Genomic DNA, 22,080 nt, shown 5'->3' with positions numbered 1-22,080 from the left:
ATTGCTTCACGCGCGTGCTCATTTTTCATGTCCGAATGGAAATATAAGTTGCGTTGGTTTCAAACGAAAGTTAGCGCATCCTCAGTACCACATTACTCGCAATACTACTAAATACGTAATAGTGTTGGAGATACAAAAAACATTAATCTGGACTAATAAACTAGGGTTAATTAATTGCCATTGTGTAATCAACGACTAGTAAATAATTGCTAGTGCGTCGCGGCTTGTTGGCAATAATAAACGCCTGTGGCGATTTTTACGACATTTTAGGTATATTGGTTTATTAATTAATAATTATATTAAATCGTTTTTTTTATATGTGTATTAGGATTAATTAATATTTTCTTTTTGTTTACTTCTTGCGCCTATGTGTCTACCGCTGTGTATGAAAGATTTTAATTTGTATCTGTTGTAATCTGGCTATAGATGATATTTGCTACCCGTGAGAAGCCAGGTCGCTAGTAATTTTATAAATTACTAGCTTTTTCTCGTGGCTTCGTCTGCGTGAAAATCCTTTTCCGCTACCAAAAATCAATGAAAATAAGCCAACAAAAAAAATCATATTAAACAATGCGAGTATTTCTCATTGGAGCAAGTTACCAGGATAAAAGATAGTCTCGGTGTTAATTTAGGATATTATGGTCTATTATTCACTTCTAACAAACTTACAAACAATCATTTTCACAAACTTTGGCATTTATAATATAATTGATGTTCTGTCAAATAACTAAATGACCAGGGGCCTTATTCTCTATCCCGCACGTTATTTTAACAGTGCGTAACAAGCACGTAACACAACGCATCATGTTTAGGACTATAGAAATTTTGCTTACAGAATACCATTCCACGCACATTTCTCGAAGATAACATGACACGGCCGCGTTACGCGTTTACACTATCATACAGAATAATGACCCTGCGTTGTTTACTCTAGTTCAAGTTCTCGTCTTACTTAAATTTTAAAAAAATATGATAATTGATCAGTCTTATTGAATTGCTGGCTTGTTTTAAAATTTATTTTTAAATTTGAAGCGTCATTTTTAATACTAAATTAAAAGAAAGTTTCTATTCGACCAGTTCTCTCATTTGGGGCTAACTAAAGCGGGCAAGGAATTCCAATTCGGTCATAAAAAATCAATGCGATTTATTCGTTGGTATGCAGTACGCACAAGCGAGTGTTATAAAACAATTTGAAGCAGGACAGACAATCGATTAACTACATTGTTATCTAAACATTATGATACACTTATATAATATATTAAACACGATCAGTCAGTTTGTTTAATAATATGACCATTGTGCATGTCTGTCCGTTGTCAAAATCATCTCCATTAAGTGGTGCTAAGTTTATATTTGGAATCAATTACATTTTACTGGATATATTATTATTTGCGTTTGCGTTTCACATAACATTTATCCTACAAGAAAATGTTTCCTGGTTCTAATAGAAAAAATTGTATACTCATAATATTCTTTCTTTTCCAGGTCTACCGTGATTTCCTTGGCCATTGTAATTCTATTGGCTACATCGCCAACAAATGGATTTACAATACATCGAAATCAAGAGAAATCTGAGACAGAGGCAGCTGATCTAGTAGTAGCGGAAAGCACATTGCTTGAAGTTAAAAATGATCTCAATAGACCCAATGATATTAAAGCATTTGAAATAACTAAACACGAAGGCTTAGACAAAACACAGACAACAGAAAACTTCAGAAATAAGTATTCAAGTGATGAAGTAAAATCAAAACATAAACTAATTGAGAAGGGAGAAAAAACATACGCGGGTACCTTAAAATCTAATCCGGAGCTTACAACAGATTACTCAAAAGAGAGAATTCAATTAACAACGTCAGAATATAAAATCACACTGACAACAGCAACTAATAATGGAAAAAGCGATGTTGCCACAACCAGGAATTCCGAAACGACTGCAGCGAAACCGGGTACAGAAGTTACAGAAACTGACAACCCCTACACATCCACCCAGCTAACTTCAGTGAGTACAGTAAATAATCCCAACAGAAACGAAACAAAAGAATTAACAACGGCGATAATCAAAGATAATTCTGAAGGCACAACGGTTTTTAATCATATTAATCTTGGAGCAGAAGTGAATGCGTTACAAGATAGTACTTCGTTAGATGAAACAGGGTTTACGTTCGAAGATGATAATAAAAATAACCAAACGTTTTTGAATAAAGAAAAATTCGATTCATCGGAGAGGGCATTGAGTTCTCCAGAGGTGACCAGTGAAATTATAGAGACAGCAAGAAAAACACCTATAGGTGAAACCGGAACAACATTTGATGCAGGTCTTACTACCGCACTTGCAACGGAAGAGCTCACAAAAGCAATTCAGGAACTTAGCACTGTGTTAGATAACACTTCAGGTATCATTGATTTAATTCCAATATTGAATGCAACAAATGCATCGACTGAAGCAAGCACTCCATCTGACTTCAACACAAGAGTACAAGAAAGTTCACAAACAAAAGATCAATCAAGTGTTACGACGACGGAACCTTCATGGAGGAAATATACAATTATTGATAGAAAACGTATGACGACACCTGAAGTAACAACATATACATCAAATGAAGAGATACCTAAAGCTGAGACATCATCAACTCGCATAAGTCTTGAAGAAGCACTGGCTGTGACTCCTATAGCATCATTAGAGAGACTGAGAGAAGATCTTATTGCTAATAAGAATAAATTAGCAGCACTTCAAGAGTTGTCTACTACCGAAAGGAACTTCACTTCGGGCACGGAATCCTCCACTGCAACTCCGCCACTGAAAAAACCGGAAGGTAAAGTAGGGATGGTGTCTTCAATGCGTGCAGGATTTCTAGATTATTCTGGAAAATCTTCTTCGCAAGAAAAAACAACTACGGAACAAACAAAAGAAACATTTAGAAAGTTGTACGATAGTGAAGCAGGAGAAATTGATCGATTGACACAGAAGTATGGAAATGACGTGGAGTCCCAAAGTCAATTGGTGAGTACTATAAAGGGATTTATAGATTTTAATGCATAATTATTGTTCTTATAGCAAGGTGATTCTATCATATTATAATCAATTTATATATTTATTTTTCTGCTTACAATATCATAAATACTTATATATTGTTCACAGGCAGAAGACGCGATGAAGGAAGAGTTGTTGAAAGAAGCAATGTTCAATGACAATGTAGTAAATGCTCAAAGATATCGCGACGATCGGGCTCACACTGAGGGAGTCGAGCCGAGCCTTACAACAGATTTAAGGACTGCTCTGGATTCCCTATTAAATATACCGGAAAATAAAACTTCCGAAGATGCACTAAACGTTCAGCCTATTTCACAAGAACAAGGAAAAAACATTGACTTATATGCCGTTAGCCCTAACTATAAACCAATGAAACGCATAGAAGTGCAGCCAGCAAAACCATTTGTAAGAGATCCTGATGACAACAGTTGGAGAAATGAAAGCATCAGTTCCTTAGGAATTGTGTTTAAGCCGAAAAACTCATCCAAATCTTTTACTCAGGTATTGAAAAATAAGACTGAAAATGTTTTAAGTAGTCTAGCGGACAGAGATAGCAAAAATGGTGTTCCGGATTTGAGGGAAAGATTAGAAAAGATAGCCGAGGTGAGAAAGTCTAAGAAAAAGAGAATAAACAAATTTGGGGAGACCGTCTACAGCGACTACGAAGAAAGTAGCGCTTCTGGTGAAAGTTTCAGTACGCCTAAAACCGAAACTACCACTGCTTCCTCGTCAGAAACACTTAGTACTAATACAACAACTCCACCCAGTTCTACAACGGAACATAAAACCACTCAAAGTATTGAAACCAAGGAAATTACAAAAAAGGAAAAGGAAATATCTGAGACCATTCCTACTCCTATGGAAGAAATATTGAAACTGAATGATCCAGGTGTTGTGCCTACACGAAAGCCAAGTAAATTTTACAACATTGCAGAATATTATGACACAACTGACGAATACGATGCTGACTATTTGTCATTGTCAAAAATTGATTTGAAAAAGTTTACGATTCCGTTTAGATCTAAAGAAACGGTCGTGACGCCTGCAGTAGAAAATCTGCAAACGAAGCCGCACTATCCCCCAGACAGAAAGCCCACCATACAATACTTCCCACCACGTGTTGTAGCAAAAGTAAATGTGCACGATTACGATGAAGATTTCAACCGTAAAGTCAACCAGTACACCTTGAAGGACGCGCCTAAAAGTCCGGTAGATACAACATTCCGAGCCGTGACCTCAGCTCCAAACCATAATGAAAAAGTAGGCTATAAAGAAATTAGTAACAAACCAACTATAATACCCCATATTAATCCGATTGACATAAATAAGAAGCTATACGAACCACACGTACCCCCTCAAGTATCTCAAGCGCCTCCACATTTACCCGAACAACCTCAAGGCTTTGCCGTGAACAACGGGGATTACAACAGAGGATCGTATGTCATCAAACACTACGGCGATTTCATCAACGAGGCAGCGAAGGATGACGACGACAGGAACTCCGACTATGTCGTGCTCACAGAACCGCCCATTCGAGGCATTACCGTCGACGAGCTAGCAAAACTAACGACTGGCAAACCGGCCACAATTGACGATGTTTACGATTACGAAACGCAATTCCGTAAAGACATACTGAATAGGTTTGTGGAAAACTTCAACCAGAATAGTGAACGATTTAAAGTTGATTTCCCTATTTTGTATAATAACAGTATAGTGCACAGAAACATGCACGATAATGGGAGAGGTTTAGCGTCGTCCAGCGCTTTTATGAAGCGCTTATATAACGATGCGGCGGCGACTAAACCGAACTACCTTCTGCTAAAGAAGCCATGCGAGCCTAACTGCGATAAAGTCTCTGTGGAGTTGTCGCCTGCTTACGAACTTCATTACTACGTCCCCGACCAAGAAGAGAAGGAGGAAGTGGACCCGAGAGCCGCCACAGCACACTATCGCTATAGATTATGAAACAACATTATTTAAGACGGGATTATGATTCAATGGTGCTTTCCGCACGAAGTATGCCTTAGAATAAGGAGTAGTAAGTAGTAAATCAGTGATTAGTTCAACTAGTAAAATGTTGAAGATAGTCTTCCAATGAGTTTTATCCACTATTGAATTTGGGTAAATCTTAGGGTATTTTAAGTGGATCTTTTTATTTATTTCTGTAAAATCTTTATTCATACGGATTTGATACGCGAATTGAAGTGACCATTGCCCTGTATAAGAAACATACTTAACGTAACAAATTGAACTATTAGGAATTGTATAAATGTAAATCCTTGTTACAATTTTACATTTTTACCTTTGCATAAATTAGATGTAACGGTAGATGAGATACTAATATATTCCCCACTATTATTGTTATTCGACTCATATCGCAATATAGTAGATATATTTTCCGTTATTGTGCATGTGCACGCCATGGAAAAACAGACACCAGACCAAATTAAGGCATAAAACTATAACGATATGAATTTTATTTGGCCGTAGCGTGCAAACTGTGTTCAAATGCTGTTATTACGTGTGCAGTGTTCAGGTTTTCGCTGCACGAACATGTTACTCACTGATTTATGTTTTTTTTTACATTGTAATAGATTTATAGGATTTCAAAGTTTCGCGTCTTGTACCTATAATTGCTTTCATGTATGAACATAAATAACAGTGTAACTTATACTGTAACAATATTTGAAGTCAGTTCAAGTATGTCAATTATAATCTTTGGTAGTTAGATATGATTTAAATTTCGAGTTAAGACATAATTTTCCTAGTTCGGTAGACATTCAATTGAGGTTCGAATATTTTTTTGAGGTCATAATAGGTTTTATTTTAATTGACTATTTTTATTATCAATACTATTGAAGTACCTACTTCTACAAAAATTATAAATAGATAACTGTTTTGCCAAAACTTAGGTAGGTTTTACATAATATGAGAGTATCCATTGCAAAAGTACTTATAATTATTAATTTGCTCTATTACCACATTATATTACACAGCATTCTTACAACAACAGAAAAGAACCTACTAAAATGTATCATTGCATGTATAAAAAATGTGTATTCGTCTGAGAATTTTAAAAATACGTAGGTATTGAAATTTGCAAAAAAAACTTTCCTAACACAGTCGTCGAGAGATCTAACATCGCAGGAAGGTGCCGCTTCTTACGTTCCTTGAATTTAAATATGCATTTTCACTTTCCTTGAACGTAAATCATTGGAAACTAAGTAGTGAAGTAATTCTGTAACAATTACGTATTTTATTGTTACGTATTACTTACATTTATGGCAACGTGTCTGTTTGGTTCATACATTTAAACGGCTTTATTACATCCAAATAAAATGTTATTCCTAAAAACAATATTAAACAGGGCAGTCACGAAGATTTTGTTATAGAAAGTTTGTTTATTCTATATTATTTATTTTTATTAAGAATATTATGGGCAGTTATTTAAATAAAAACCGTTAATTTTAGATTTTGGGTAGTTTTATACACAATGTACATGATTTACAAAAGTTGAATTCGCACAAAAATTGGGTCAGTCGTTACATATTTTTAGATTGTTATCATGTTTATATTTCGAACAAGTTTGTTAAAATCACCATAGACAATAAACTGCACGATATTTTTTATTTCTCAATTTCTTACTCAATGGAATTATGATTGTTTTAATGTTATACAATAACATAGCCAAAGACTTAAGCAGTCGTGTAAAGGTGTAATGAAAATGAACAAAAAAACTGCGTGTATTGTATTAAGGTGTAAGGTACTTACGATGTGCTATATTTAGTATATGACTGAAGTGTTGTATGTGATAACAATATATTGTTTTTTTGTAATCTGTTTTTGTTTTATTTAAGTATATACATTTATTTTAAATCCATTTAGATTGTCTGCAACAATATTATATTGACACAAAAAACTTTTTTTTTAAATGGATTCATACACAATTTTTAAACGTACTCAGAAAAAAGTAAAGTATTTTTGTTCTGATATGGAGAGTGCCCATCATTAGTTGTAAATGAAAATATATCCATCTTAATATTGCCAACATTAATAAAGTCAAGTTTAATAAACACCTGTAATAAAAATTAATAAAAATGCTAATTTGATTTGTCAAATTATTTAACGAATGTATTTAGTATTCATATTTTCTCTCATAAATTATACGGAAAAGTCATAAAATAAAATATTTACGAGACAAAATAAGTTACACAGTATAATATACAAATACTTAAGTTAAAATTCAGTCTAGTGTTGTCAGAATGATCTAATCCATAACTTTGACAGACATTATTTTAGTACATAAAATGACTCCTAATCGAATTTATATGTCAAAAATAACTCGAGGCACAAATAAATGTACCAGGAGATCAAATACAAAAGTCACACTCTAATCTACACTCGCAAAGAAATGGTAATAATAAGAGTACTATCTACATTGCTCTAAATCAATTACTCTAAATTGTGAAACAGGCCGTAAACGATTTATAAAAAATAAAAATATGAAAATGTTTATTCCCTTAGCTTCAAGGCCTTAGTTATAAAGTTCTTTATGAACGAAATCTAACCCTACTATAGCTCCCAACCCTCACTAGAACAACTCGTCGTATACCTACACCCTCAGTAAAGAAGGGCCGTGCTTAGTAGTGGGCAGTATTGTTATTTAGATTACAAATAAGTTGCTTTATCTGGGAATAATTTACTAACCCTCTTATTCATTATGACGGAGCATTGCTGTGATAACGAGTCTGTTTCTCAGCTTTGTTTATCTGACAGCCAACTAGATTCAGGTTGTATCTCAATATTAGCCAATCACAACGGCCATATGTCTACGCACTGCGAAGGCTGCCATGCCGTCAGAACTGAGAATCAGATTTGTTATCACAGCAATGCTCCGTCCTTAGATAAATAACGTCTATGAAGAAGGGGATAAAAGTATATAAATTTCGTTCTTTTGTGAGAAAGTAAAACGTTGTAAGATGGGTTATATGATGGAAAGTAACTATTATTGCACCTCGGCGCCTGCCAAACAATTAACTGTATGTGCGATGCAGACTATAAAACCTTTGATCAAAAACAGTATTACTTCTTGTTAGTTTTTAATGACGCGCATTACGTAGTCTGTTCTTAACGCAGGATAAACTCAAAGGAAACACAATACACTTTTTAAAATACAGATTTATTGACATTTCTCGTTTTAGAATAGTATGCAAACATCACCGTTTGTAATGGGATAAACGACATTTTGAGCGTAAAGCCCGGTGCACGCAAGGACAGTGTGCGGGACAGTCGCTCGCCACGAACGGACAGGACAGTGGGCCAGCACAACGTGGCATTATGAGATAAAACAGAGCCACAAATACACATAATTAAGTGTTAAGTAATACGTTTGTGTCTATTCAAATAGGTTTTAAGCAAATTATATGACATTGGATAGTGGATACAAATGTTACAGTAAGAAATTTGTAAGTATAAACATCTCCACCGCACTGTCTTGTCCCACTCGCCCGCCCGCACTACTGGCGCCGCGTGCAAGCGGCTTAATCATAATAGTATTTTACACATATCTAATACAATTACATCTATATTACGCCGGTTACGTTCAGAGGAAACAATCGAGTGCAAAATGCAGTTCTGGATCGAATAAATAAAGTACATCACAATCTCATTCCCACAAAAAAAAATAAACACAAATTAAATAAAAAAAAAGAATAATGACAAAAAAATTTAATACATGAACACATTGTTCTTTGGACACAATTAAACCAGAACACTGTTTGGGCAATATACATAACAAGATAAAACAACGAATTAAATAATTTCTTGTTTAATGTGTTCATTATGTTAAGAATTTTAATGAAAATGGAATATGTGTGAAATTCTGATAGTCGATGGCAACTTCAACCGTTACAGACACAGCTGCTTTATGATTTTAAATGTCACTTAGAACTTTACAATATTTTATTATATTTTTCAAGAATGGATTTCGTAAATAATTATATTATTATATTCAAATATAAATCATAAACAGATAAAGTTAAAACCAATAAGTTGGAATATAAAATAACAAGACGTGTTGCCAGTCAAAAATAAATAAAAATCACAATATATTTAAATTAAAAAATATATATAATTCAATCATCAAATAATACTAAAAATACTCTAAGCAACATTTAAAATCGCTTCTATAGGAACTCATAAAGTGAAATCTCAAAGACGGGACTAATGTTTGTGCATAACTTAAAAACTATTTTAATAATGCTGAAAATAAACCGATCGTGCTAGTCTCGGAAAACTTCGTGTCTATGGAACATGACGTGGAAAATTATTTTATTTATAGATTCAAAAACAGATGAATAAATTATAAATGTAGAAACAGAAATAATGTCCGAGATAAATTGACTATTATTGCAATTATTTTTATTCTATTGTTATTGCATTATGTCATAACGCAACTAATGTAGAACACAGTATTGTCACAAAGCCATAGACACCGAGTGGAATATGGACGTATGAAATTGATATGTTAACTAAAAATTAATTAATTAGTTAATATATAATAAAAAAAAACGATTAAATAAATAAAGCGAACTGATATAGTGACGGTTACATACTTGGTATAGTTTATGTAGTAGGTACATTAGTCATTATATTTATTATAATAATAGGTATTTTTTATATAATTATAATTTTAGACTACAAGCAATTATTTACAAGAACACGCCGCTTTACTATATACCTGCCTCCCTTGTTTGTACCCCCGAGCTGTCTGCACCGGACATGACGTTATGAAATATTTAAAAACAATAAATAAAATCTAATACAACATTTTTATATGATTGGAAAATAGTGCAAATTATAATAGAAAAGTCAAATACATAAATATAAGGAAAATGAACCGCAGTTTAAAATCCTTAGTATTGGTTGAGTCCCGTACGGACAGACGTGAGGTACATTCCGCCACTCATACATAACTAAGTCGTTACATTAGCCAGTCTTTCGTTTACACTACACTAGTCTAGTGCGCTAATATACTCCTAGCCGCCTGACCCCGCGTGTGACGCCTGATATCCGATAGCCAACGGACTATTTATACGACATGCGACATGCTATATCAGATAATCGATACGCCATGCACTTCATGTGACGTACTTGATAATCGATAAGTTTTAATCGATTATAATCAACAGGCTCTATCCGATAATCGACACGTTATACTCGATATTGGACATGTCATACTCGATATCGGACACCCGACGCCGGCGCCCCCCCTCCCCTCCCCCTGCCCCGCCGCGCCGACACTGCGTGTGCTAATGGAGGGACTGTGGTTCGCGTCGTCACATTCAAATAAATAACATTCTATCAGTTATGTTGAAAATACAAAAGTATAAATTAAAAAGTTAAATTAGTAATTCTCTTATTTAAAGGGTCGTTTAGTTTGGAAGGATTGCATAAGAAGCAGTGAGTAGCCAGGTAGCTAGACAGAAAATATGTAGCCTTTAGTAAAAACAAATTCAATAAAAAATAAACGAACGACGCGAACAATAATAGTAAGAAATGAACCGATCGCTTTGTAATAGTTAGGCTATCGAAATATTTTATTTTGATACATTCCATTATCCCATGCTGTAAATTGGCAAGCAAACTGTTTTTAAATGAAGTACTGCGTTGGAATCAAACATTGTCGGAGTAAACTTAAAAAAGAACATTTATTATTGGCACCGTTGATTTTTGGCACCACTAGCATTAACCAAATATTTTTTGACAGGCCACCGGAAACTTCAGACGCCATATTGGTTTTTGAAATTTTTAGAAAAAAAATCGTATCGTGTCGATAATTTTATAATTTTTTTTTTAATTATGGCTGTTTATATTTTCAGTGTCGAAAGTTCCCGGTTAATTTAAAGGCATCAGCACCAGAAATAAACGCACATTTAGGAATAAGGTGCTTAAGCGGTTTTCGACGTAATGTTCACATTTCCATTTTGTACAATTAAAGTATTTTTTACAAACGACGTTATTCTAGCACCACTAGAGCGTTACGTATGGAAAAATGAAATCCGCGAACGTTTTTGCCTATAAATGCAATGTTTGTATGTATCGTATAAAAAGGCATCACTATGCAATTGACTTTTCCTTTGCGCTTTATTGTAAGGACTATTGTTAGGCTATTAGGGCGACCGTCCACTGGTCAAAGTTTAATTTTAATTTCAACATAACAAACTATCAACAAAATAATAATATACCCAATAACTGATAGTGGAAATAACGTTATTCATAACGATGACAACCAGTGGACGTTCCAACGACCCGATTGGTATCGAATATAAATGTATCGAACATTACCGACGGACACGTCAACTAGTACGCGGCGATGTTACCGACGCGGGTAGTGTACAAATTTCAACCTTAATTCCTTAGTGAGTATGTTCAGTATTCCGTATACACAATAAACACATCCATAAAGCTCTAAGAGGAAGCCTCACTATACATATATAATTAAAGTTAATTAAATATTACTATTATTATTTTACCTTTAAATATCATTTATAACATATACACATTCATACAAAAGTCCTAGAACACTAAAGCATTATCGATGTCCAAACATTATGAAACGTTCCGAAACATTTTCTTTACATATTAATTACATTACATACCATCTTCCGCCGAAAGATATTTTTCTTACATTTGAAGCATACTTTAATTAATTATAACAATTATTTACGTTTTAGATTCACACTCGACTAGTAATTTTTTTCTCGGAGGTGAAATGCATTTTTTTTTCTAATTCTTAACAATAAAATCGTTCGATTTACGAACTCCACACAAAATGTAGACCGAGGTGTGTTGGAGGCGAGTTGGCAAGCCGCAAGCCGCAAGCGGTGTCGTTGTGTGTTCGATCGACTCTTTGTGTGGCAGTCGTTTCGTGTCGATTGCCCGACGACAGGTAATTTTAATGGTAATCCCCCTCCGCATATTTTCGCTACAACCCTGTGACGTGAAGTTGTGACCGATTCGAATAATTTTAAGCAAGTCACAAGCATTAGATGTCTGACTGTTTAACAAGAGACGTTACGAGACGGCAGAGTTACATGAAACAAACATTAAGTTCTAAATACAAATTTTAAAGCTAGAACTACACATGACAAGGACAACAATTATATGCTTTGTTAAAATGCAGTAAAAATGCAATTCATGTTTCTAATACATTTGAAATATGATCGATAATCGATAAAGAAATCGTTTTTAAATATTTAAACTGCACCCACACAGTCATGTAAACGCCACCGCCGTCTCGGGTCAGTGGACAGTCACCTTTATCGTAACACAATGGCATACGTATTCACTCGCTTGCAAAAATACAATTATACAAAATCTCTTTCATAAGAACATTTTTACTAATAAATATGCATTTAATACCTACACTATCCTACAGAGCGACGGTGTTGGGTACAACGTGTCGATCTCAAATGCAATGCATTGGTGTCAACACCACCGCCCTCTCTATTTGACTAAAGTAAAACTTTGTTAAATAATGTAAGATAAGTGCTTCCGAAGTATGTACGATGGCGGTTGTCGACGACCAAATTTCATATACGAACATTCAACGAAATAAAAATTAACAAATATCTAAAAAGTATGACATAATTTCTGATGAAAAGAATCGATACTTCGAGACGTTTTCTTTAATAATGTTGTCATACGAAAATTCGTCGTCGCATCAACCCTTATGTTAGACCTTATACAATAAACGAAGGCCGTACAGGTGTTAGCTTCCAGCTATGTATCGATAATTAGTGTTGTACCGGTGGTTTATCGATGAGTGAGTGAATGTTGTTGAATGGTTTAAGGGATACATTGCTCGTATTTGTATGGAAGAAAATAGGTTTCAAAAAGGGTGGACGCTATCCCTTTTATCGTATCATCGATATATCGATAAAAATCACAAAAGCAATAAAAACGCAAGTACAACTTTTTGCCTTCATAAAATGTACAAACTTTTAGCAATGTAAAAGTGAAATTTAAGAGTCAAAAAGTTGAATTTCAAAGAAAACGTACTAAATGTTTAAAAAAATTACCCTCCCATGCAATAACGAGTATTCGAAGGGTTTACAGCGTTCGGAGACAGTCGAAACATCACCAGAGAACTCTTAGGACATTTTCACTATCTATTCGCTATATAGAAAGATACTAGAGGCGACTAAGTATATATAAGATTTTTTTCTAAAGGAGTGAAGATTGTCACAAGAGTTCCCTGGGATATCTAGTTGAGATAAACCCGCTTGTTTGTTTTTTATTACTATTTTTCTTTATACATTAACGCTTAGTTAAATAGGAGTTTAATTTGACAACTTTATTGTGGTAATAAATTTTAACCAAAAATAGCATTTAACAGGGTGTTTTATAGATGTTTTAAAATATAAACCGAATAACGAAAGCAAATAATGAATATTGGACTGTGTAATTTTTGCAACATTGTTGGGTCTTCTTGTACACAAATAGAGAGAATATTGAACCCTATTCCTGAAACAGCCTGTATAATTTCATAAAAAAATCATCTTAGTATAACATTTACAAGCGGGTTGCGAGGTTCCAAGTCGTGTTCCACTGTTTAGGCAAGGATTACAGAATGTGATAAATGTCGATATTTTTACAATATATCAACAGTCACGTGTGGCCTGTGTTTGTAACACTGCCATATCCGTTTTCACTTCCCATCACTAGTGGAATCTGAATGGATAAACGAGTTAATGATTATGAGTGAGAACATAATATTTGTATACGAAGACTTATTTCGATTGAAATAACATTAAGATTCTACATCAACAAGTAACAAATAGGTTTAGCGTCGGATCCGTGGATCCTTCGAGCCGGATAGATGCATCAGTGGTGGTGTCGCCTCGCGGTCGTGGTCCTTCGAGCCGGACGGCGGCTACAGCATGCGGCAGCTGCGCGCCGCGGCGGGCGGCGAGTGTGGCGGGGCGTGCGGGGCGTGCGGGGCGCGCGGGGCGTGCGGGGTGTCGCGGCGCGGGGCGCGGGGGGCGCGGGGGCGGCACTAGCTCGGCACGCGCGGCGCGGGGCGCGGCGCGGCGCCGAAGCTGCTGCGGAGCGACTCCTCCATGAGCCGGCAGATCTTGTCGCGGTCGCCCTGCACACACCACAAGTATTAAAAGAATAGCCACCGACTAATACCACTCTAAATATACTAAGCCGAGAATCTTTGGATCTGAACTGTAATATTTTGACGTGTAATATAACGATAAATGAACTGTTTGGCGCGTACCTCGTGTATGAAGCCGAGCTGCACGAGTTCGTGCGCGAGCGCGGCGGCGGAGTCGCGTCGGGACACGCAGCACGTCAGCTGCCGGTTCATCTTGTCGTCCATGCGCAGCAGGATCGTCATCTGCAACACCACACACTGATGTCACTTTATTATATTGATGATATGAATGTCAATATAATTAATCACACATGATTTGGATTAGAAACAAAATGAAATGATCATATTAAGTTGCCAAGGTAAATCTTGGTTTTTAGCTAACGAACTAAGAAGCCTAAGGTAATATAATTTACATGTACGATGGTTCAATATAAGTCAACAGAAAACCACAATATACATAGGTTTCAAGAACCATAATTAAATCAATCATCATCATCATATCAGCCACAAGAAGTCCACTGCTGAACATAGGCCTCCCCCAAGGATCTCCACGTCGACCTGTTGGAAGCGGCCTGCATCCAGCGACTTCCTGCGACCCTAGCCAGGTCGTCCGTCCACCTTGTAGGCGGGCGTCCGACCTTTCGTTTGCCTGTACGTGGCCTCCACTCTAGAACCTTTCGACCCCAACGGTCATCGGTTCTTCGAGCTATGTGTCCGGCCCACTGCCACTTCAACTTGCTAATCCTATGGGCTATGTCGGTAACCTTTGTTCTCCTACGGATCTCCTCATTTCTGATTCGATCTCGTAGGGAAATACCGAGCATAGCCCTCTCCATAGCTCGTTGGGTGACCTTGAGCCTCCTAATGAGGCCCACAGTGAGAGGCCACGTCTCGGTGCCGTATGTTATCACTGGTAAAACACAACTATCGAAGACTTTCGATTTAAGGCACTGAGGTATTTTGGACGAGAAGACGTTGCGAAGTTTCCCGAACGCTGCCCAATCGAGTTGGATTCGACGATTGACCTCTCTCTCGAAGTTGGACCTGCCTAGCCGGACCACTTGTCCTAAATAGACATATTCGTCTACAACTTCGAGAGTCGAGCCCCCAACTTCGATGGGGGTGGGCACAACATGGACATTCGACATGATCTTCGTTTTGTCGATGTTCATTTTAAGACCCACCTGTTGGGAGACTCGATTAAGGTCTTCGAGCATAGTGCTAAGGTCTTCCAGCGATTCTGCCAAGACTACAATATCGTCGGCAAATCGAAGGTGAGTGATGTACTCGCCGTTGATGTTGATGCCGAATCCTTTCCACTGAAAGAGTTTGAAGGCGTTTTCCAGCGCGGCAGTGAACAGTTTCGGAGATATAACATCTCCCTGTCTCACGCCTCTCTGTAGTGGAATAGCCTTCGTGCTCTGATCTTCTACTCGGACCGACATAGTGGCGTTATTGTATATACATCTCAACACTTCGATGTACCGATAGTCAATGTGGCACCGCTGGAGAGACTGTAGCACAGCCCAGGTCTCAATCGAATCAAAGGCTTTCTCATAGTCCACAAACGCTAAGCAAAGCGGCAAGTTATACTCCTCGATTTTTTGTATGACTTGCCGAAGCGTATGAATGTGGTCTATAGTACTAAAGCCTTTTCGGAAACCGGCTTGTTCGGGTGGCTGGAAGTCATCAAACCTGTGTTCGAGACGATTTGTGATGACCCTCGAAAACAACTTATAGATATGGCTCAGGAGCGAGATGGGCCTGTAATTCTTCAGCAAAGTGTTATCACCTTTTTTGAAGAACAGTACCACCACGCTCCTGCTCCATGCCTCTGGCGTTGAACCCTCGAGGAGAACGGAATTGAAGAGCGTCTGAAGGACTTTCAGTATTGGCGTTCCGCCCGCTTTCAGAAGCTCTGAAGTGATTCCGTCTTCACCCGGCGCCTTGTTGTTCTTAAGTTGCTTCAGGGCCATCTCAATCTCACACAGGCTGATGTCCGGGATATCATCGCTAAAGTGTCGGATCAACTTGGCTCTCGGGTCTTCAGCCGAGCTAGCAGTCGGTTTGGCAACCGAGGTGTAAAGCTGTCCGTAGAACCTCTCGATCTCCCTTAATACCTCTGCCCTCGTCGATACCATGCGGCCGCCGTCCGTCTTCAGCCTAGACAACTGGCTTTGCCCAATAGACAAGTCTCTTGCAAACACTTTGGAGCCTCCGTTCCGCTCAATTGTCTCTTTAATGCTCACAGTATTGTGAGCACGGACATCGTGTCGCAAGGATTTCCAGATCCGTCTATTGAGCCGCCGATATGCTTCGGCGTCATCGGAAGACTGCAGCGCCATTAATCGACGTTCGGCCATGAGGTCAAGAGTGTGGATCGAGAGTTTTTGTGGTCTATCTCTACGGCGAGGTCTAAAATACTTAGATCCCACCGTACGGACAGCTTCTACCAAACCGCTGTTTAGCTCGTCCACTGTAAGGTTTTCTTTTAAGCAATCAAAGCGATTTGCCAGCTCAAGTTGAAAGCTTTCAGGGTTTTGGACATGGACGCGAGTAGGTCGGAGCGTAGACTTTATCAAGCGACGCCTTTCTAATTGGACGTTGATATTTAATGAGCCTCTAACCATTCGGTGATCACTGCCGGTTTTCACCCTGTTGATCACAGAGACATCACTGAACATCCGTCTATTCGTCGACAAGATGAAATCTATCTCGTTTCTCGTAGAACCGTCAGGACTCAGCCAGGTCCATTTCCTGTGCGGCGGCTTCTGGAAAAAAGAGTTCATCGCAAAAATCCCTCTTTTTCCAGAAAGTCGGCCAGCCTCTGACCCCTGAGGTTTCGTTGCCCATGTCCAAATTTCCCCACTTTCAACTCTGCATCGCTTCTCATGCCTAACTTTGCGTTGAAGTCCCCCATAACAACATTGAAGTAGGTTTTGGAAGTATGTATGGCCCGACTTATGTCCTCATACATCTCCTCTACTTCTTCATCTGGGTGTGTCGAGGTCGGCGCGTATACCTGTATGACCTTCAACGAATATCGTTTTGATATTCTGAGTATAAGGTACACTACCCTGCTCGACACACTTTCGATGGATACGATGTTGTTGATGAGAGACCTGTGGACGAGAAATCCGACACCTCCTCGGGACTGTTGGTCAACCCCCGGTAGAAGAGCAGATTTCCGGACTTCAGGGTTATCGTATCCTCCCCGATTCTTCGGACTTCCGATAACCCCATAATGTCCCAGTGAAACCCACTCAATTTTTCTTCCAGTTCGACAATCTTCTCGTCTGTCCTCAAAGTGCGAATGTTGTGTGTTACCAGGGCCAGTCGTCGTCGAGGGTGGTAGCGGGGTCCAACCCGGGGATTCTTCGCACCCCCTGCCCCGCCGTTACCGTGGCCGCTACCGGAGCCAGGAATAGCAGGGCTGCCGGGGACTGGGGGCCTGGTCATTTTGTGTGTCGCCATCTTTGGGGGGTATTTGCCAATACTCGCCACGCTTGGCAGGCGGGTTGGCGAGCGCAGGAGGGGACTCACGCTGATGACGCTGCTGCCCATCATCAGCCGGGGAGAGGAAATAGGGTTTGTGGGTAGAGGATGTTATGGGAAAGGAAAGTATGGCCTGTAGGAGTGGATACTGCACTCATGGAAGGGAAAGTTGGTAGTGACTGCAGTAGCTCGGGGGCCGAGGTCGCGTACTCGTAGCATCTATTCTAGGGCGGGCCATGACCACTAGATAGGTGCATCCCTGACAATAGAGCGATTTAATTATACTTTAGTTTATTCGAAGTCATTAATTGTCATCGCAATGCTAATTTGTCGTGTTGACCAACCATCAACGTTATAACGGGTATAATTAAACCACTACGCAGAATGAAGACAAGTGATAGAGCTGGTATTTCGTAACACAAGAATACTAAAATAATTGTGATCGGTGAGACATAATTTTTCTAATAATATTTTGCATTTTAAATCATGATGTATAAAAAAATAAATAATATCATAATGTAAAAAATAAACATGCAATTCAAATGACAATCAGCTGATTGGCGGAGTCAATGACCTGGCGCGAGCGGAACACCGTCCGCGCACGCACTTCGATTGTTTAGTAAAACTATAATTATTCGATAGCAAGTTTTTAGGTGTCGTGTCATCAGACCCATCACTTGTTTTTGGCCTTGGAAGCGGTTCAATCACACCCGGTATAAAAATTATAATAAAATAGAAAGGATTATTGTATGAATAACAGAGAGGAATAGTAATGTGTATACTGACGAGCAGGTCCGGCGCGCTGTGTTCGTGTGGCGCGGCGTGCGCGGGGTGTGCGGGGTGCGGCGCGTGCGCGGGGTGCGGGTGCGGCTTGAGCGAGCACATCATGTTGACGACGCGGCGCGTCTCCAGGTCGCGCGGCGGCGGCGAGGCGGGCGGCGCGGCGGGCAGCGCGCGCTCCGCGGGCGACGCCGAGCGCCCCACGCTGCCGCCCCAGCCGTACGCCGTCAGCGGGTAGATGCCGTACCTGACCACCCACACACACCCTGTACTCTCACTCCACACATATAATCACAAGATTCATCCATAAACGGAATTCAAGAAAAGAAGAAACAAATTCAAAATATTTTTATCCTTTAAAAATCTCAAAAACGAGTGTAAACTAAAAAACTATAATCAACGTACTTGACGTCCTCGACGAACTTCTCCAGTTTCTCGGCATGAGGCTGCAGGTCTTTAGCGGCGAGCTCCATCCGTTCGCCTCCCTTCACGCACCATGCGAGCGCCTCGCCGCTGCCGCCGCCGGCCACCTCGTCTGTGATCGTCTCCGATATGTTCGCTGGAATGAAGAAACGATCATTACTTAGTTTCATTTCAGTGAAAAGAAGATTAGACGGCTATAAATAATGTCAACACAAATTGTAATAATATGGACCAATACTTAAATTAATACAAATACATAAATCATGTTCTTTTTCAATAGGAATCATCTAGAAGTTATAATACACACCCGTGGTGTTGACTAGCGTGTGAGCTGCCAGCAACTTGAGCGAGTGCACCTCGAACAGCAACGGGTGGAAGAGCAGCTCCCGCGCCGTGGGCCTCTTCGCCGGATCCTTGTTTATACACCTGCAAGCACAGGGTCCGACCGTGAACACCAAGAAATCACAACTCCACGTCAGAACAGCCAAAACGACTTACCCCCAGGACACCTGAAAGTTTTAAGAGAGGAAACATTCTGTACCTGTATATAAAGTCCTTCTGCCTGGGCTCCTCCAACGACTCAACAGTACGTATGATGTGCTCCTCGGTCACGTGGCTTCCCGAATCACCATTGCCTTGGATTTCAAGTGCCGCAGTTTCCAGTGCGCACATTCCGAATGAGTAGATATCCATCGCTGGGGTCACCATTTGCGATGCTAATACAGGGGGAAATAAAATTGAAATGAATATAAATGACAACAAAGTTTCGATTGCTGCGGTCTTTCTCTTGCTTCTTCAGTGAATTAGTACTGTTTGTGAAATGGGAAAAAGCAAAAGATGTGAAGACCAAAGCAGAGGAAACTTTGTAGTCTGCAACGTCCCTTGTACGGGCGTAGTACTCACATCCATATTCAGGTGCGATGAGATGCATGTTCCTCATGTTCTCGCGGCAAGTCTTGACGTGGTGGTGAATGGCGTCGGGAGCCACGGAGCCGATCTTCACGAGCCCGTTGTGCTGGATGAAGATCGTGTCGCACGTCAGGTTTCCGTGGACGATGGGCGGCATGCAGCCATGGAGGTAGCTGTTGGAAGCGACCGAGGTAAAGGTTAGCTAATAAGAATAATTGAGTCGTCAAGTAATCCTGAAAAAAAAAAAAATCAAAGTATTATCTTCAAAATCTCGATTTCTGCAAAAGAAACGGGAACACATTAGGTTTTATTTATTTTTTTCTTTTGTAATAGAGGTAATAAAAAAAGTGCTGGAGCTGTAACAAACCAATCACATATATGATTAGACTATTGGTGTCTATGAATACCACTATCATTTCTTTAAGGCGCAACGCAGACGCAGATGTTTTGTGTCTACCAAACTTTATTAAACGATCGACTTTTGTCATTGGGAATCGACTACCGATTACTGTTAATTGCGACACTTCGTTCTTACTCTTAAACTTGATTATTTTTTTTAATAATAAGGACAGTTTCTCGTATCTCTATTCTAATATCAATCATTGAATGTTCCGAGTGCCCTGCGCCTGTCGGTTTGGTACGTGGTGTTGTGTGGTTACCTGAGCGCGGAGAGTATCTGCGTGCACCAGCGCTTCCACGCCTGCAACGGCAGCCGCTTCACGTTGCGCTTGGTGCGCTTCAGGAACTGTTTCAGCGAGCCGCAAGACATGTACTCCGTGATGAAGATCACCTGTAAATTAACGTAGTGGGTTAATGGCACTGCAGATTCTTCTATTGATGTGGAAACCAAACGAATATAATATTATGGTGAGTCTTGCATCCAAAAGTATGCATCGACCCTTGGTAGACATAGCTATGTCTATTTCACTGGTGAAATATAGGTGTTAACATTTGATATCATAGATAAAGTACTGGATTTTGAACAGTAGTTGGTAATTTATTTGGTTGTTGTTTTAAATATTTACGGGAAAACTGTCATATTAGTAATTCGGTTGATTAAGTCTCTATATATCTCAGTATATTTGCATAGTATTATAAAAATACTAGCTTTTGCTCGCGGCTCCGCCCGCGTTATAAAGTTTTTCAGGCTAAAGTTTTCCGTTATAAAAATAGTAGTTTCCCGGGAGCCTATGTTCTTCCCAGGGTCTCAAACTGTCTCCATACCAAATTTCATCTTAATACGTTAGGTTGTTTTTGAGTTTAACACGTTAAGGCAGACAGATGCAGCGGGGGACTTTGTTATATTATTTAGAACTTTTTAAGTGAAACAATCCCGTCATACATCATTGTTGCATAACTTTAACCGTTTACGCAGCGCAGGCAACAGAAGCTCTCAAAACTCATAATTTTCCCCGTTTTTGCAACATGTTTCATTACTGCTCCGCTCCTATTGGTCATAGCATGATGATATATAGTCTATAGCACTCCAGGAACAAAGGGCTATCCAACACAAAAAGATTTTTTCAGTTCAAACCGGTAGTTCCTGAGATTAGCCATTACTGCTCCGCTCCTATTGGTCATAGCGTGATGATATATAGCTTATAGCGGTCCACAAATAAAGGGCTATCCAACACAAAACGAATTTTTCAGTTGAAACCGGTAGTTCCTGAGATTAGCCATTACTGCTCCGCTCCTATTGGTCATAGCGTGATGATATATAACTTTGAGCACTCCACAAACAAAGGACTATTCAACACAAAAATATTTTTTCAGTTCGAATCGGTAGTTCCTGAGATTAGCCATTACTGCTCCGCTCCTATCGAATATAGCGTGATGATATATAGCCTATAGCTCTCCACGAACAAAGGACTATCCAACGCAAAAAGAATTTTTCAGTTTGGACCGGTAGTTCCTGAGATTAGCCATTACTGCTCCGCTCCTATTGGTCATAGCGTGATGATATATAGCTTATAGCGGTCCACAAATAAAGGGCTATCCAACACAAAACGAATTTTTCAGTTGAAACCGGTAGTTCCTGAGATTAGCCATTACTGCTCCGCTCCTATTGGGTATAGCGTGATGATATATAGCCTATAGCACTCCACGAATAAAGGGCTATCCAACGCAAAAAGAATTTTTCAGTTTGGACCGGTATTTCCTGAGATTAGCCATTACTGCTCCGCTCCTATTGGGTATAGCGTGATGATATATAGCCTATAGCACTCCACGAACAAAGGGCTATCCAACGCAAAAAGAATTTTTCAGTTTGGACCGGTAG

General features: G+C 39.1%; 2 protein-coding genes across 3 annotated transcripts in view; one reads left to right on the top strand and one right to left on the bottom strand.

Moving 5' to 3' along the window:
- Positions 1–1,156: 1,156 nt before the first annotated feature.
- On the top strand, positions 1,157–6,450 carry LOC115453443. The gene is made up of 3 exons (XM_030182134.2): positions 1,157–1,161; positions 1,486–3,001; positions 3,140–6,450. Exons 1-3 carry the CDS (start codon positions 1,157–1,159, stop codon positions 4,994–4,996), a joined length of 3,378 nt encoding a protein of 1,125 aa, XP_030037994.2. The 3' UTR covers positions 4,997–6,450.
- Positions 6,451–14,036: 7,586 nt separating this feature from the next.
- Positions 14,037–22,080, bottom strand: part of LOC115453442 (nuclear receptor-binding protein homolog) — an 88,630-nt gene continuing 80,586 nt past the window's right edge. The window contains exons 3-10 of one of the 2 annotated variants that reach the window (XM_037439515.1): positions 20,462–20,592; positions 19,797–19,975; positions 19,435–19,609; positions 19,201–19,319; positions 18,876–19,029; positions 18,477–18,717; positions 14,319–14,453; positions 14,037–14,183 (exon numbers count right to left, since the gene is read on the bottom strand). In XM_037439515.1, the coding sequence (XP_037295412.1) occupies positions 14,091–14,183; positions 14,319–14,453; positions 18,477–18,717; positions 18,876–19,029; positions 19,201–19,319; positions 19,435–19,609; positions 19,797–19,975; positions 20,462–20,592 (1,227 nt within the window). In that variant the 3' untranslated portion in view covers positions 14,037–14,090. The remainder of the gene's footprint in view (positions 14,184–14,318; positions 14,454–18,476; positions 18,718–18,875; positions 19,030–19,200; positions 19,320–19,434; positions 19,610–19,796; positions 19,976–20,461; positions 20,593–22,080) is intronic. The other variant, XM_037439516.1, reaches the window with a different exon arrangement.

This window comes from Manduca sexta, chromosome 17, assembly GCF_014839805.1.
Source record: "Manduca sexta isolate Smith_Timp_Sample1 chromosome 17, JHU_Msex_v1.0, whole genome shotgun sequence".
NCBI lineage: Eukaryota > Metazoa > Arthropoda > Insecta > Lepidoptera > Sphingidae > Manduca > Manduca sexta.
This window is presented reverse-complemented; position numbering and strand designations above follow the sequence as displayed.